A 17,923-nucleotide genomic window follows, 5' to 3' on the forward strand; every position below is an offset into this window, starting at 1 on the left:
CATCAGCGCTCTGCGCTGACGCTCCTTTCGTCTCATCGTTGGCTCCTCAAGCCATGCATCCATCCAGCCGCAGACTGTCCAACAGCACTGACCTTTCTGGTGAACAAAGCGGGGCTGTGAAAATGCTGCCCATTACAGGCGCAAAACACAATCGCCCCGGGACTGTCCAGAAACGACAGTTTAATGACATCGACATTCCTCCCAATCAAAAAAAATTGTGCCGGTACATACTGTACGTGCTGCTGAGAAGGTGCAACCATCAAGCACAGATTCTTCTTCTTTGATGAATGTTGTGGCCAAAAATGCTGAAAACAATCCACATCAGGTCCACACGACATAACAACAAGACCATATGACAAAAGAAAAGACAAAAACAACAAAAACGCAAGGCTCTTGAAGAGCACTTGCCGACGGCTGCCTACTCGGGTGCCATCTTGGAAAAAAAATAAGACTTCTACGTTTCGATGCGATGATCTACATGATGTAAGTGAATAAAGTTTAAATCATTCACAATTACAGTAAAACGTACGCCAATAAAAAGGCGCTTACACGTCGTCGTTTAGAATCTGATGATCGAAAAATGTGAAATGAAAATTAGTTTCAGCGTCAGTCTTTTCCGTCGCATCGGGTGGGCGTTGCGTGTATTTAAGCTCCCGCGGCATTACACCTCCATCTGAGTTACGGATAGTGGAATTTCCGCTTACGCAACTTCCGGTAACACGTAATATCGTAGTCAGAATGTTAATACATAGTTTTTTATTTCGGGTGAAGGATATTCCTTTCTATAGAATCCTGGGGATGGGAATATTTACTGTACTATATACGATATAAAAATGATTTAGTAGATATAAACACATAATGGGGTAGGACTAGATATGTTTTTTACTTCTTCCTAGTCCCTTGAACATAATAACTGTGTTGAATGAAGACTGATTTCTTTCTTTTTACTTTTTTATCTACCTTATATTCTGTCAAATTATTACTGTATATAATTTATGGTCAATAAACAAACTCAAACTCAAACAAACATGGGAATCTGTTGCAGTATGGGTATTTTTGTGATATGCATATATAAAAAAAAAAAAAAATCCTCGTCTCACCCCCCCTCGGGTGGTGTCCGTCCCTCATTCAGCTCGGGTCCTCTACCAGAGGCCAGGAAGCTTGAGGGTTCTGCGCAGTATCCTTGCTGTTCCCAGCACTGCACATTTCTGGACTGAGATGTCCGATGTTGTTCCCGGGATCTGTTGCAACCACTCATCTAGTTTGGGGGTCACTGCCCCGAGTGCTCCGACCACCACAGGCACGACTGTCACCTTTACCTTCCAGGCTCTCTCCAGCTCCTCTCTGAGCCCTTGGTATTTCTCGAGTTTCTCGTGTTCCTTCTTTCTGATGTTTCCATCACTTTGGACCGCTACATCCACTACAACGGCTTTCCTCTGCCCTCCATCTATCTATCTATCTATCTATCTATCTATCTATCTATCTATCTATCTATCTATCTATCTATCTATCTATCTATCTATCTATCTATCTATCTATCTATAGATATTATAGATATTATATAGATAGATTTATATATAAATCCATATATATATAGATAGATATATAGATATTATATATCTAATAATAGATCATATCTATAATAGATATTATAGATATTATATAGATTTATATATAAATCCATATATAGATAGATAGATAGATAGATAGATAGATAGATAGATAGATAGATAGATAGATAGATAGATAGATAGATAGATATAGATCAGGCATGTCCAAAGTCCGGCCCGCGGGCCAAACCCGGCCCGCGGTCGAATTTCATCCGGCCCTCGGCCCCTGTCATAAAATCAGTGCTGTCTGGCCCGCAGGTTGGGCGCAATGGAACACGTGTTGCATTGACTGAGGTCTCGTAGACTGGTGAGTGATGTTTCATAGAGTACTGCTTCCCTCTAGTGGCTAAATGAGTAATAGCATTCACTAAATGAGTAATAGCATTTAGACACTAGAGGGCATCACTCACGAGTTAACAAGACATCACTCCGTGTTTATATTGACTGATATATTCAGTCATATTTCAAATGATCCTTGCAGTTGTGGATATGTGTATTGCTTGTTCATTTCCTTGTTGTTCGAGTCAAAGGTTTTGTGACTATTGAAAAGTCATGGTGATACTTTTTATGTTTCAAATCAATCAATTTGCACTCAGGAGACTTCTGTTTAAGAAAAAGTCAAGTGAATAAGCAGTTGCATGTGATATACCTGTTTCAAATGAACCAAAAGAAATTCTTAAGATTGTTGAAATTAAAATAAAAATGGAAATGTGAAACTGACTGGCTTACTAAAATTTGTTGAACAATATTGTTGTTCAATGTAAAGAATGTCAGCCAAGGTCGGCCCCCCGACATTTTACCACATAAAATCTGGCCCCCTTGGCAAAAAGTTTGGACACCCCTGATATAGATATATATATAGGTATATATATAATTATAATTATATATTATATTATTATTTATATATTATATATTATATATAATAATTTATATTATGATTACAATAAAATCAATGACATGCCAGCTCAGACGTCGCCCGGCCAAACAAGGTCTGCGTCAGGTGCTGGGGAACCAGAGCACCTTGATGAAAAATGGGCTACTGGAACAAAGCGGAGATGGACGAGATGAGATAACATGGCTCTGTTGGAATGCTACTACTCAAGCAACCCTAGTCAGAGGGGTTACATGCAGAGAATGTGGGCTAAATGGTTACTTCGAAACCCACAGTCACGGTTGACCACAAAACAACTAGTAGCTCAGTGTTCCAACATCCACAAACAGCAACTGCTGTCATAACTTGAGATTGATGAGGTATAACCCATGGTGAAGGGCCCCAGGCTGCCAGATCAGAGGAGGAGGTCATACCAGAGATCGGAATTCAAGCCCCAATGAATGCAGATGATGAGATTGGGAGGACAGCCCCAATGAATGAAATGCTGAGCGAGGCAGCAACTGACCTGAAAGCCAAGATCATGGCGAGAATGAAAGCTGGGCAACCTAGAAACCGAATACAACGGTGAAGTACCACCTGAAAGTCTCATGGAAAGTGTGAATGCAGCACTGAGGGTGATCCGTACCGTAACGATCACGGAAACCAATGAGCTGATATACGCTTCAGCATCAGTGATCCTTGAGATGCTTGGCTGTAAGAGCAACCATGGAAGCCATGAGATACGGTACCGACCATGGAGAAGACGGTTGGAGGCTAAGATCAGGCCCAGAGAGGTGTGATGAAAAGGCTGATACCCGAGAGGTACATCCGCTGACCATACCTGAAGCACTCGAAACTGCCAAACAAAGGCTCCAAGCCTTGTCCAGCCGCCTAAAGCGGTACACGAAAGAGAATGAGCCCAGATGAATAAACAGGCTGTTCGCAACAAAACCTGCACAGAGTGTATGCTCCGTGGCAGGATCCAAACAACAGAGCTGACCCACCAAGACTGGAAACTGAAATGTACTGGAAAGGCATATGGGAGAAGGAGGTTGCTCATAACAGTAGTGCACAATGGCTGGTGGCCCTGAGAGAGGAGCACAGAACCCAGTTACCATAACAGTGGCAGACATACACTAGAGAGTCTCAGATATGAAGAACTGGACAGCACCAGTCCACACCTACTGGCTAAAGAAACTCACAGCACTCCATGAGCACCTAGCAGCACAAATGAACCAGCTACTGAGGGATGAGACTCAACCAGGATGGCTAACTGAAAGGCGAACGATCCTGATCATGAAGGATCCCTCGAAGGATGCAGCCCCATCCAACTATCGGCCAATAACCTGTCTCTCCACAACATGGAAGCTCATGTCAGGCATCATTGTGGCTAAGATAAGTGGACACATGGACCAATACATGAGCGAAGCACAGAAGGGCATTGGTAGACATACAAGAGGAGCCAAACATCAGCTCCTGGTTGACAGAACAGTCGCACAAGACTGCAGGTCCCGACATACCAACCTGTGCACAGCCTGGATTGATTACAAGAAAGTCTATGACTCGATGCCACATAAATGGATTACTGAATGCATGGAGTTGTATAAGGTGAACAGGACCCTAAGAGCCTTCGTTGCGAACTCGATGAGTATGTGGAAAACCACACTTGAAGACAATGGCAAGCCACTTACCCAAGTGTCCATCAAATGTGGAATATACCAACCTGATGCACTCTCCCCACTGCTGTTCTGCATAGGACTGAACCCCCTAAGCCAAGTAATCACCAAGACAGGCTATGGATACCGCCTCAGAAATGGAGCTACAATCAGTCACCTCCTCTACATGGATGACATTAAGCTAAGAGCGAAAGGGACATAGACTCCCTGATCAACACAACCAGGATCTACAGCAGCGACATCGGGATGTCATTCGGGCTTGAGAAATGTAGTCGGTTGGTGACTAAGAGAGGAAAGGTAGTCCGCACTGAAGGGGTGAAGGAGCAATAGCAGACATTGAGGACAGCTACAAGTACATCGGTATACCACAAGCCAATGGCAACCTCGAACTGGCAACAAGGAAAGTGGCTACGGCCAAATACCTCCAGCGAGTGAGGCAAGTCCTAAGAAGCCAGCTCAATGGCAAGAATAAGACCCGGGCAATAAACAGCTATGCCCTGCCAGTGATCAGATACCCTGCAGGAATAATAAGGTGGCCAAAGGAAGAGATTCAGACCACGGACGTTAAGACCCAAAAGCTCCTAACCATGCATGGAGGGTTCCATCCCAAATCCAGCACCCTGAGACTGACCGCAAGCCGAAAGGAAAGAGGCCGGGGACTAGTGAGTGTGAGAGCCACTGTCCAGGATGAAACATCCAAGCTCCATGAATACATCAAGGAGAAGGCTCCAACGGATGACGTACTCAGAGAATGTCTCAGACAATGGGGAACAGAAGATGAGGCGCTGGAAGAGGGACCATCATGGGAGGACAAGCTCCTACACGGGATGTACCACTGGACCATAACTGAAGTTGGGAGACACCTCCGAAGGTGGTGGAGAATGACAGAGTGAAGATCCTGTGGGACTTCCAGATCCAGACTGACAAGAGGGTAATGGCGAACCAACCAGATATCGTGATCATAGATAAAGGGCAGAGGAAAGCCGTTGTAGTGGATGTAGCGGTCCCAAATGATGGAAACATCAGAAAGAAGGAACACGAGAAACTCGAGAAATACCAAGGGCTCAGAGAGGAGCTGGAGAGAGCCTGGAAGGTAAAGGTGACAGTTGTGCCTGTGGTGGTCGGAGCACTCAGGGCAGTGACCCTATAACTAGATGAGTGGTTGGAACAGATCCCGGGAACAACATCGGACATCTCAGTCCAGAAATGTGCAGTGCTGGGAACTATATATATATATATATTAGAGCTGTCAGTTTTTATTGCCATTAATTTAAATGAATTTAACGGGATTAAATTTTTTCTCACGAGATTAACGCGGCACACGTCACAAGCGGATGTTACGTTGCTCTATAAATACACCAGAAACAAAACAACAAGCGCGCTGCAGAAGTCCACGCCCATCTCTGTTTTGCCAGCCACGGCAGTGCGAGACACCGAAAAGGGATACTTAGAGTTTATGAATGGAAAGTTTACTTGCTCCACTGACAAGACCAAAGTTATCTGTTCTTCTCTCTCTCTCTCTGTAACATACAGGTATACGATGTATGCCACTGACGCGATTGTTACTTGTTTGGAACTATTTTGTGTGGAAGGTTACAGTGGTCTATGTCCATATAAATAGAGCGGGTGGAGCTTCTCTGTGTTCGACTGACAGCGACAGTGCGCTACGGCGGTAGCGACCGAGCGAAAGTAAAACGTCTCCAGTGTTGTCATCGAACCAAGCTTAGTCATTCGAAATGAGGTCTACACAAAACCGTAGAGAGACTTCCGCGCAAGAAGGACCAACAAAATCAACATAGCCTGACTGTGTTAGGGGGAGTGAACCCCCCCTTCCAGAATGGTTTGCCCCTGCAGCACGGGGGAAGTGGGTGTGCTTGTTTGTACGGCCGGCAGTTTCGACTACAGCGGCACATAATGAGCACTGGTGTCTGGTGTCTTGTTATTCTTCAACAAACATACAGAAACAGACTGCTGTGTTGAAAGCAAACTTGAGAAAAACGAAGTATGCAACCATGGTTTAAATCCATTATAGGCTGAGAACTAGTGTACCTTAGATGTACACTTTATAATGTTATATTGCTCTGTTTTGATTTCATAAAAAAAGCTGTTATAGCAGCTGTTGTGTGACAAAATATTTTTTTCACCGTTATTGATGGACAGTAATATTGTGTGAGAGATTATGTGTGAATAACTGCACCAAGTGAAAAATTGTTCACGTAAAGTTGAAAATCGAAATGGTTATTTAAATATATATATATAAATATTTGCATTTGGCACAGAAAACTGATTCATGATTCCATGTTGATGAGAGCATTAAAATGGGGACAAAATAGGACAAAAAATGTAAAAGGAAATTCATAAACGACAAAAATGTGAGTAATCACGATTAATTTTTTAGTTCATTTGAGTTATGACAGTTGCAGTTTTAATTAGATTAAATATTTTAATCGTTTGACAGCTCTAATATATATATATATATAAAAAAAAAATCCTCATCTCACCCCTTGGGTGGTGTCCGTCCCTCATTCAGCTCGGGTCCTCTACCAGAGGCCAGGAAGCTTGAGGGTTCTGCGCAGTATCCTTGCTGTTCCCAGCACTGCACATTTCTGGACTGAGATGTCCGATGTTGTTCCAGGGATCTGTTGCAACCACTCATCTAGTTTGGGGGTCACTGCCCCGAGTGCTCCGACCACCACAGGCACGACTGTCACCTTTACCTTCCAGGCTCTCTCCAGCTCCTCTCTGAGCCCTTGGTATTTCTCGAGTTTCTCATGTTCCTTCTTCCTGATGTTTCCATCACTTGGGACCGCTACATCCACTACAACGGCTTTCCTCTGCCCTTTATCTATGATCACGATATCTGGTTGGTTCGCCATTACCATCTTGTCAGTCTGGATCTGGAAGTCCCACAGGATCTTCGCTCTGTCATTCTCCACCACCTTCGGAGGTGTTTCCCATTTTGACCTTGGGGTTTCCAGTCCATACTCCGCACAGATGTTTCGGTAGACTATGCCAGCAACCTGGTTATGGCGTTCCATGTAGGCTTTCCCTGCCAGCATCTTACACCCTGCAGTTATGTGTTGGATCGTCTCAGGTGCCTCTTTGCACAACCTACACCTTGGGTCTTGTCTGGTGTGGTATATCTGGGCCTCGATGGCTCTGGTGCTCAATGCCTGTTCCTGAGCAGCCAGGATGAGTGCCTCTGTGCTGTCCTTCAGGCCAGCCCTCTCTAGCCACTGATAGGACTTCTTGAGATCAGCCACTTCAGTTATGGTCCGGTGGTACATCCCGTGTAGGGGCTTGTCCTCCCATGATGGTCCCTCTTCCAGCGCCTCATCTTCTGTTCCCCATTGTCTGAGACATTCTCTGAGTACGTCATCCGTTGGAGCCTTCTCCTTGATGTATTCATGGAGCTTGGATGTTTCATCCTGGACAGTGGCTCTCACACTCACTAGTCCCCGGCCTCCTTCCTTTCGGCTTGCGTACAGTCTCAGGGTGCTGGATTTGGGATGGAACCCTCCATGCATGGTTAAGAGCTTTCGGGTCTTAACGTCCGTGGTCTGAATCTCTTCCTTTGGCCACCTTATTATTCCTGCAGGGTATCTGATCACTGGCAGGGCATAGCTGTTTATTGCCCGGGTCTTAGTCTTGCCATTGAGCTGGCTTCTTAGGACTTGCCTCACTCGCTGGAGGTATTTGGCCGTAGCCGCTTTCCTTGTTGCCAGTTCGAGGTATATATATATATATATATATATATATATATATATACACACACACACACACACACACACACACACACACACACACACACACATATTAGTATTAGTAAATATTGTATAAATATCCACACACATGTATCATGTTTTATTTTTGTTTTATGTGTTGTGTTAGATTATTTTGTTGTTGTTTGTTAACTATTTTATATAAAAAAGTACTTTGTTACAGCTGCATCTGTTGTTAAAGCGCTGTATAAATAAAGATGTATTATATTGTATTTGTTCCTTCAATTAATACAGTTAAAGAACAATAATAAAGTTTGCATCCATTATGGTAGGTGGCAGTAGTGTGCATTACAAGAAAGAGAAGAAGAAGAAGAAGAAGAAGAAGAACAAGAAGAAGAAGAAGAAGAAGAAGAAGAAGAAGAAAAAGAAGAACAAGAAGAAGAAGAAGAAGAAGAAGAAGAAGAAGAAGAAGAAGAAGAATGTAGTGCATCCGTTGGAGTATAATAGTTCATATTTCCTTCGTTGTGGCGTCGCGAATGAAAGACGAAACATTCTGCGTTTATTGTTTGTAGTTATTGTTATTATTATAGTATTGAGAGACGTTGTTTTAACGCTTGCATCGCCTTTCAAATCATCTCCTGCGATGAACTATACTGACAGTGACTCTGATGGGTATTTATCCAGTGAGGATGCAGATTACGTTCCATCAGGTGAGAACAGCGCAGCCTGCAACCACGATGGTGTCTGTGTATTTGAGCATTTATGAGTGCACTTTGGTCTTTGTTAAACTGTACGTCATTAACAGGTGGGCATTATAGATCGTAAGAATTCATCTGTTCATGTAACTGAAAAGCTTTTGCACCCTTGTGACCACGACGAAATTGATATCCCTATGCTAATGCATCGTTGTGTGTTTCCAGGTTTCCTCCCTAAAATTAGGACGGCAAATTAATGAAGTTCTGAATGTTATTAAATTCTGTCTTGATGACACAAACAGTCCTTGACATTTAGTTTATCTTTCCATACATCTTCCGGTCGAAGTGTGCCAGATCGTGGGGTAGTGGGGAGAGCGGTTCGCACCAAGCTGACTCTTATTTCCATCGCGTAACGGGTTCAGATACCTTTCTGTACCTTTTTATTATTTGCATTATTATTTTTAAACTATGTTTATAATTTCCAGCAGCCTGTCGGGAGTTGTACATTAACTGTTTTGTTTCACGTGTTTATTGAACATTTGAACAGTTATGCAATTCAGCAATTTCAATGGAGCTTGTGAAACAAAAAATAATTGCTGAAATGATTAGGGCCCCTTAGCACACAGGCCTCACAGTGCCGAGGTGCAGGGTACGAGCGCCGGCCTTCCTGTGAGGAATTGGCATGTTCTCCCCGTGACTGCGTGGCTTTCCTCCCGCATTCCAAAAACATGCATGACGGGCTGATTGAACACTCAACATTGTCCTAAGGTGTGAGTGTGAGCGCGGCTGGTTGTCCGTCTCTGTGTGCCCTTTGATTGGTTGGCTTCCGGTTCAGGTTGTCCCCCGTCTACTGAGCCGAAGACTGATCGGATAGGCTCCAGCACACCCCGCGGCCCTTGTGAGGATAAAGCGGATCAGAAAATGGATGGATGATTAGGGCCCCAAAGCACACAGGGCTCACAGTGCCAAGGTGCGCGGTACGAGCTCTGGCCTTCCTGTGGGGATTTGGCTCCCCTGTACCTGCGTGGGTTTTCTCCGACTACTGTACTCTGGTTTCCTCCCACATTCCAAAAACATGCGTTGCAGGTAATGGAACACTTTAAATTGACAACTCTAAATTGTCCCTAGGTGTGAGTGCGAATTATTTGTTTATATGTGCCCTAGTGCCCGAAGACAGCTGGGATAAGCTCCATCAAGGTTGTGGTTCGGGTAAGGATCAGCAGGGGTTAATCATCAAAAAAGATCAAATCAATCACGCAAAAATTTGTTTGCGATGAGAATTAAGAATAGTTAAATAGTATTGCCTATATATATATATATATATATATCTCACCCCTCGGGTGGTGTCCGTGCCTCATTCAGCTCGGGTCCTCAACCAGAAGCCAGGAAGCTTGAGGGTTCTGCGCAGTATCCTTGCTGTTCCCAGCACTGCACATTTCTGGACTGAGATGTCCGATGTTGTTCCCGGGATCTGTTGCAACCACGCATCTAGTTTGGGTGTCACTGCCCCGAGTGCTCCGACCACCACCGGCACGACTGTCACCTTTACCTTCCAGGCTCTCTCCAGCTCCTCTCTGAGCCCTTGGTATTTCTCGAGTTTCTCATGTTCCTTCTTCCTGGTGTTTCCATCACTTGGGACCGCTACATCCACTACAACGGCTTTCCTCTGCCCTTTATCTCCATCCATCCATCATCTACCGCTTATCCGGGGCCGGGTCGCGGGGGAAACAGCTTTAGCAGGGAAGCCCAGACTTCCCTCTCCCTAGCTACTTCTTCCAGCTCTCCCCGGGGGATCCCGAGGCGTTCCCAGGCCAGCTGGGTGACATAGTCTCTCCAGCGTGTCCTGGGTCTTCCTCGGGGTCTCCTCCCGGTGGGGCATGACCGGAACACCTCACCGGGGAGGCGCTCAGGAGGCATCCGAATCAGATGCCCAAGCCACCTCATCTGGCTCCTCTCGATATGGAGGAGAAGCGGCTCGACTCTGAGCCCCTCCCAGATGACCGAGCTTCTCACCTTATCTCTAAGGGAGAGCCCGGACACCCTGCGGAGAAAACTCATTTTGGCCGCTTGTAACCGGGATCTCGTTCTTTCGGTCACGACCCATAGCTCGTGACCATAGATGAGGGTTGGAACGTAGATCGACCGGTAAATTGAGAGCTTCGCCCTTTGGCTCAGCTCCTTCTTCACCACGACAGACCGATACAACGTCCGCATCACAGCAGATGCTGCACCGATCCGCCTGTCGATCTCCCGCTCCCTTCTGCCCCCACTCGTGAACAAGACTCCAAGATACTTTACTCCTCCACTTGGGGCAAGATCTCCTCCCCGACCCGGAGGGGGCACTCCACCCTTTTTCGACTGAGGACCATGGTTTCAGATTTGGAGGTGCTGATCTTCATCCCAACCGCTTCACACTCGGCTGCGAAACGCTCCAGTGAGAGTTGGAGAGACCTGTTTGAAGGAGCCAACAGCACCACATCATCTGCACAAAGCAGGGATGCAATACTGAGGCCCCCAAAACGGACCCCCTCAACGCTTCGGCTGCGCCTAGAAATTCTGTCCATAAAGGTTATGAACAGAATCGGTGACAAAGGGCAGCCATGGCGGAGTCCTACCCCCACTGGAAACGATTCCGACTTCCTGCCGGCAATGTGAACCAAACTCTGACATCGGTGGTATAGAATCAGAATCATCTTTATTGGCCAAGTATGTAGAACACACAAGGAATTTGTCTCCGGTATAACACGCTGCACTAGTATCATCGTAAACAACAAAATCATTGGACCATTTTAGAGTATACCAGTAGTTTTGTAGTACCATTTTGTGGTGCAAGAAGAGTGACTATGTCAGTGACTGTTTAAGGAGTTAATGGCTAGAGGGAAGAAGCTGTTTAAGTGTCTACTGGATTTGGTGTGCATGGATCTGTAGCGTCTGCCTGAGGGGAGTGGCTGAAAAAGGTGGTGGGCAGGGTGCGGGGGATCCAGGAGGATTTTACGTGCCCTTGTGTTGATTCTTGCAGTGTGCAAGTCCTCAACAGTGGGTCGGGCGGTGCCAACGATTTTTTTCTGCCGTCCTAACTGTCCGTTGAAGTCGGATTTTGTCCTTTTTTGTGGCGGCCCCAAACCAAAACGTGATGGAAGAACACAGGATTGATTCGATGACTGCCGTGTAGAACTGTCGTACCACCTCCTGTGGCAGGCCATGCTTCCTCAGCAGCCTCAGGAAGTACATCCGCTGCCGGGCCCTTTTCAGGATGGAGATGGTGTTGACTTCCCACTTCATGTCCTGGGAGACTGTGACCGAACAGCCCGTATCAGGGGGTTCGGTACCCCATACCCTCGAAGCACCCCCCACAGAACTCCCCGAGGGACACGGTCAAACGCCTTCTCCAAGTCCACAAAACACATGTAGACTGGATGGGCGAATTCCCACATACCCTCGAGGACCCTGCTAAGGGTGTAGAGCTGGTCCACTGTTCCACAGCCGGGACGAAGACCACACTGCTCCTCCTCAATCTCGACTTCCTGACGGACCCTCCTCTCCAGCACCCCTGAAAAGACCTTACCAGGGAGGCTGAGGAGTGTGATCCCTCTATAGTCGGAACACACCCTCCAGTCCCCCTTTTTAAAAAGAGGGCCTACCATCCCGGTCTGCCAATCCAGAGGCACTCTCCCTGTTGACCACGCGATATTGCAGAGGCGTGTCAACCAGGACAGCCCCACAACATCCAGAGCCTTGAGGAACTCCGGGCGGATCTCATCCACCCCTGGGGCCTTGCCACCGAGGAGCTTTTTAACCACATCGGTCACTTCAGCCACAGAGATGGGAGAGCCCACCTCAGAGTCCCCGGGCTCTGCTTCCTCCAAGGAAGACGTGTTGGTGGAGTTGAGGAGGTCTTCGAAGTACTCTGCCCACCGGTTCACAATGTTCCGAGTCGAAGTCAGCAGCGCCCCATCCCCACTGTACACAGTGTTAGTTGTGCACTGCTTCCCCCTCCTGAGACGTCATATGGTGGACCAGAATTTCCTCGAAGCCGTCCGGAAGTCGGCTTCCATGGCCTCACCAAACTCTTCCCACGCTCGGGTTTTTGCCTCGGCGACCACCGAAGCTGTGTTCCGCTTGGCCAGTCGATACCCGTCAGCTGCCTCTGGGGTCCCACAGGCCATAAAGGCTCGATAGGACTCCTTCTTCAGCTTGACGGCATCCCTTACTGCTGGTGTCCACCAGCGAGTACGGGGGTTGCCACCACGACAGGCACCAACCACCTTACGGCCACAACTCAGATTGGCCGCCTCAACAATAGAGGCACGGAACATGGTCCACTCGGGCTCAATGTCCCCCGCCCCTCCCCCGGAACATGGGAAAAGCTCTGTCGAAGGTGGTAGTTGAAACTCTTTCTGACAGGGGATTCCGCCAGACGCTCCCAATAACCCTCACAATACGTTTGGGTCTGCCAGGACGGACCGGCATCTTCCCCCATAATCGGAGCCTACTCACCACCAGGTGGTGATCAGTTGACAGCTCCGCCCCTCTCTTCACCCGAGTGTCCAGAAAATGCGGCCGCAAATCCGATGATACAACTACAAAGTCGATCATCGAACTGCGGCCTAGGGTGTCCTGGTGCCAAGTGCACATATGGACACCCTTATGTTTGAACAAGGTGTTCGTTATGGACAATCCGTGGCGAGCACAGAAGTCCAATAACAAAACACCACTCGAGTTCTGATCGGGGGGGCCGTTCCTCCCAATCACACCCCTCCAGGTCTCGCTGTCATTGCCCACGTGAGCATTGAAGTCCCCCAGCAGAACAAGGGAGTCCCCAGCAGGAGTACTCTCCAGCACACCCTCCAAGGACTCCAAAAAGGGTGGGTATGCTGAGCTGCTGTTTGGTGCATATGCACAAACAACAGTCAGGACCCGTCCACCCACCCGAAGGCGGAGGGAGGCAACCCTCTCGTCTACCGGTGTGAACCCCAATGGACAGGCACTGAGCCGGGGGGCAATGAGTATGCCCACACCTGCTCTGCGCCTCTCACCGTGAGCAACTCCAGAGTGGAAGAGAGTCCAACCCCTCTCGAGAGAACTGGTACCAGAACCCAGGCTGTGTGTGGAGGCAAGTCCGACTATATCCAGTCGGAAATTCTCTGCCTCACACACCAGCTCGGGCTCCTTCCCTGCCTGAGAAGTGACATTCCATGTCCCAAGAGCTAGCTTCTGCAGCCGAGGATCGAACCGCCAGGGTCCCCGCCTTTGGCTGCCGCCCAGCTCACATTGCACCCGACCCCTTTGGCCTCTCTCATGGGTGGTGAGCCCATGGGATGGGGGACCCACGTTGCCTCTTCGGGCTGTGCCCGGCCGGGCCCCATGGGTGTAGGCCCGGCCACCAGGCGCTTGCCAATGAGCCCCACCTCCAGGCCTGGCTCCAGAGTGGGGCCCCGGTGACCCGCGTCCGGGCAAGGGAAACCTTGGTCCATCTATTGTATTCATCATAAGGGTCTATGAGCCATTCTTTGTCTGGCCCCTCACCTAGAACCTGTTTGCTATGGGTGACCCTGCCAGGGGCATAAAGCCCCAGACAACTTAGCTCCGAGGATCATTGGGACACGCAAACCCCTCCACCACGGTAAGGTGACGGCTCACAGAGGAGAAGTCAAGTCAAGTCACCTGTATTTATAGAGGACTTTCAAACAGCCATCGCTGCATACAAAGTGCTGGCATGGAGCAATTTAACATGCACAGTAAACAGTAAGACAAATCGGTAATAAAGGCGGTAGAAAGCACCAAACAGTAAAACCAAGAACAAATCTAAGTCATGCTGAGTTGAATGCCAAAGAATACAAGTGAGTTTTGAGGAGGGTTTTGAAGATGGGCAGCGAGGAGGCTTGCCGAATGTTCAGTGGGAGGTCATTCCAGAGAGAGGGACCAGCAAAAGAAAAGGCTTGATCCCCTCTGAGCCTCAGTTTAGTTCTTGGTATTTTTAATCATGTCTTGTCCACAGACTTGAGGCGTCGGGCAGGTGTGTCGGGGCGGATGAGCTCAGAGAGGTAAGGTGGTGCGAGATTATTCAGAGATTTGAAAACAAAGAGGAGGACCTTGAAAATAACTCAAAAATGAATGAGGAGCTAGTGAAGGAATGCCAGAGTAGGCGTGATGTGCTCCCTCTTATGAGTACCAGTCAAGAGGCGAGCAGCGGCATTCTGGACAAGCTGAAGGCGCTTAATGGAGGACTGGCTGATTCCAAAGTAAAGGCATTGCAGTAATCAAGCCGGGATGTGACAAAGGCATGAATTACTGTCTCAAAGTGTTCATGTGAGAGGAGAGGTTTAATTTTGGCCAGCTGTCTAAGGTGAAAGAAGCTGGATTTAACAACGGCACCAATTTGCCGATCGAGTTTGAAATCACTGTCCAGTTTAAGGCCCAGGTTTGAGACTGTTGACTTAAGATTAGGGGACAGGGGGCCCGAGTCTACAGGATGGAATGTACAAGGGCCACTGGGACCAAACAATATCACCTCGGTCTTCTTTTCGTTGAATCTCAAGAAATGTTGTGCCATCCAGGTTTTGATTTCTTCCAGACAGGATAGGACTGGCCTTAATGTGAAGGTGTCTTTCTTGCTCAGTGGGACATAGATCTGGAAGTCATCTGCATAGCAGTGGAAGGGAATACCATGTTTCCTTAAGATGGAACCCAATGGGAGCAGATAGAGCGAGAACAGCAAAGGCCCCAGAATTGAGCCCTGTGGAACACCACATGACAGGGGAGCAGTGCGTGACTCAGAGCAACCAAGGCTGCCACAAAAGGTCCTGTCAGCTAGATAGGACCTAAACCACTCAAGAGCACTGCCGCCAATTCCCACATAGTGCTGCAAACGAGTCAGCAGAATACTGTGATCCACTGTATCAAATGCTGCAGTTAAGTCCAATAAAACCAGACACACGTGGTCTCCAGAGTCATTTGCCAGGAGGATGTCATTAGAAACGCGTAACAGGGCTGACTCCGTGCTGTGCATCGTCTTGAAACCTGACTGGAAGACCTCCAAGATGTTATGTTCATCCAAGAAAAGTTTCAACTGCATGTGCACCATTTTTTCCAGAATTTTGGAAATGAAAGGCAGTTTGGAAATGGGCCTGAAACTTGACAGCACATCTGGATCAACACCAGGTTTCTTGATCAAGGGTTGGACAACAGCATGTTTAAACTGTTGGGGAACTACACCAGAAGAGAGGCTGCTGTTGATGATATCCAAGACCGGTGCGCCAACACTCGGGAGAACCTCCTGAAAGAAGTGCGGGGAAGAGAGTCGCATTGCACTGGAGAGCGTTCATTCTGGGACTTCCGGGTAGAGTGAACGCTGGCGTTTTGGCTGCCGCTGCTCTCCCACAAACTTTGGTGTTTTACGGTGTTTTTACGCTCCATTGTTTTACTGTTTCGCATGGAATCACTATCATCATCTCACAGTCATTCCACCCAGCCCCCATTCACGCCTGCCTCGCACTCTCAACTATCTTCGACTGTTTCGTCCCGGCGTCTCAGCGTCCTACCTGTCAACCTGTCGCTCCTCCATCGACCTGTCAAGGGTCTGCTCCAGTACTCGGTGGCCGAGCTCCTTCGGCTGCGCTTCCAATGGCTGGGCCCTCCTCCTGCTCTACACCGGCTCCCGGACATCGTTCGCTTTCCTTCCCGGAAATATATTCATCGGGGGTCTCATCGGGGCTTCTGCCTCAACCGATCCAACACCATCATCTCCTTCTGGTCTTCCTCCCGTCGGCCATCCAGAAACGCCGGCCGATCCATCGACCATCATGCGTTAGCCGGCTTGGCTCGGTCGGCTAACTGCCCCCGCAGCAGCGAGACTGCCGCCGTCAACTTCGGGTGCATATGCACAAACAACAGTCAGGACCCGTCCACCCACCCGAAGGCGGAGGGAGGCAACCCTCTCGTCTACCGGTGTGAACCCCAATGTACAGGCACTGAGCCGGGGGGCAATGAGTATGCCCACACCTGCTCTGCGCCTCTCACCGTGAGCAACTCCAGAGTGGTAGAGAGTCCAGCCCCTCTCGAGAGAACTGGTACCAGAACCCAGGCTGTGTGTGGAGGCAAGTCCGACTATATCCAGTCGGAAATTATCTGCCTCACACACCAGCTCGGTTTCCTTCCCTGCCAGAGAGGTGACATTCCATGTCCCAAGAGCTAGCTTCTGCAGCCGAGGATCGGACCGCCAGGGTCCCCGCCTTTGGCTGCCGCCCAGCTCACATTGCACCCGACCCCTTTGGCCCCTCTCATGGGTGGTGAGCCCATGGGAAGGGGGACCCACGTTGCCTCTTCGGGCTGTGCCCGGCCGGGCCCCCATGGGTGTAGGCCCGGCCACCAGGCGCTTGCCAACGAGCCCCACCTCCAGGCCTGGCTCCAGAGTGGGGCCCCGGTGACCCGCGTCCGGGCAAGGGAAACCTTGGTCCATCTATTGTATTCATCATGAGGGCCCTTTATCTATGATCACAATATCTGGTTGGTTCGCCATTACCATCTTGTCAGTCTGGATCTGGAAGTCCCACAGGATCTTCGCTCTGTTATTCTCCACCACCTTCGGAGGTGTTTCCCATTTTGACCTTGGGGTTTCCAGTCCATACTCCGCACAGATGTTTCGGTAGACTATGCCAGCCACCTGGTTATGGCGTTCCATGTAGGCTTTTCCCTGCAGTTCTGTGTTGGATCGTCTCAGGTGCCTCTTTGCACAACCTACAACTTGGGTCTTGTCTGGTGTGGTATATCTGGGCCTCGATGGCTCTGGTGCTCAAGGCCTGCTCCTGAGCAGCCAGGATGAGGGCCTCTGTGCTGTCTTTCAGGCCAGCCCTCTCTCGCCACTGATAGGACTTCTTGAGATCAGCCACTTCAGTTATGGTCCGGTGGTACATCCCGTGTAGGGGCTTGTCGTCCCATGATGGTCCTTCTTCCAGCGCCTCATCTTCTGTTCCCCATTGTCTGAGACATTCTCTGAGTACGTCATCCGTTGGAGCCTTCTCCTTGATGTATTCATGGAGCTTGGATGTTTCATCCTGGACAGTGGCTCTCACACTCACTCGTCCCCGGCCTCCTTCCTTTCGGCTTGCGTACAGTCTCAGGGTGCTGGATTTGGGATGGAACCCTCCATGCATGGTTAGGAGCTTTCGGGTCTTAACGTCCGTGGTCTGAATCTCTTCCTTTTGCCACCTTATTATTCCTGCAGGATATCTTGATCACTGGCAGGGCATAGCTTTTTATTGCCCGGGTCTTATTCTTGCCATTGAGCTGGCTTCTTAGGACTTGCCTCACTCGCTGGAGTTATTTGGCCGTAGCCGCTTTCCTTGTTGCC

The 17,923-nt window shown here is 48.6% G+C and overlaps 1 protein-coding gene across 1 annotated transcript in view; it reads left to right on the forward strand.

The window, feature by feature from the left end:
- The first annotated feature begins 8,189 nt into the window (after positions 1 to 8,189).
- cfdp1 (craniofacial development protein 1) overlaps positions 8,190 to 17,923 on the forward strand; it is a 35,781-nt gene continuing 26,047 nt past the window's right edge. The window contains exon 1 of the mRNA XM_052060952.1: positions 8,190 to 8,589. Coding sequence (XP_051916912.1) covers positions 8,205 to 8,589 — 385 coding nt within the window. The 5' untranslated portion in view covers positions 8,190 to 8,204. The remainder of the gene's footprint in view (positions 8,590 to 17,923) is intronic.

This window comes from Hippocampus zosterae, chromosome 3 (genome assembly GCF_025434085.1).
Source record: "Hippocampus zosterae strain Florida chromosome 3, ASM2543408v3, whole genome shotgun sequence".
NCBI classification, from domain to species: domain Eukaryota; kingdom Metazoa; phylum Chordata; class Actinopteri; order Syngnathiformes; family Syngnathidae; genus Hippocampus; species Hippocampus zosterae.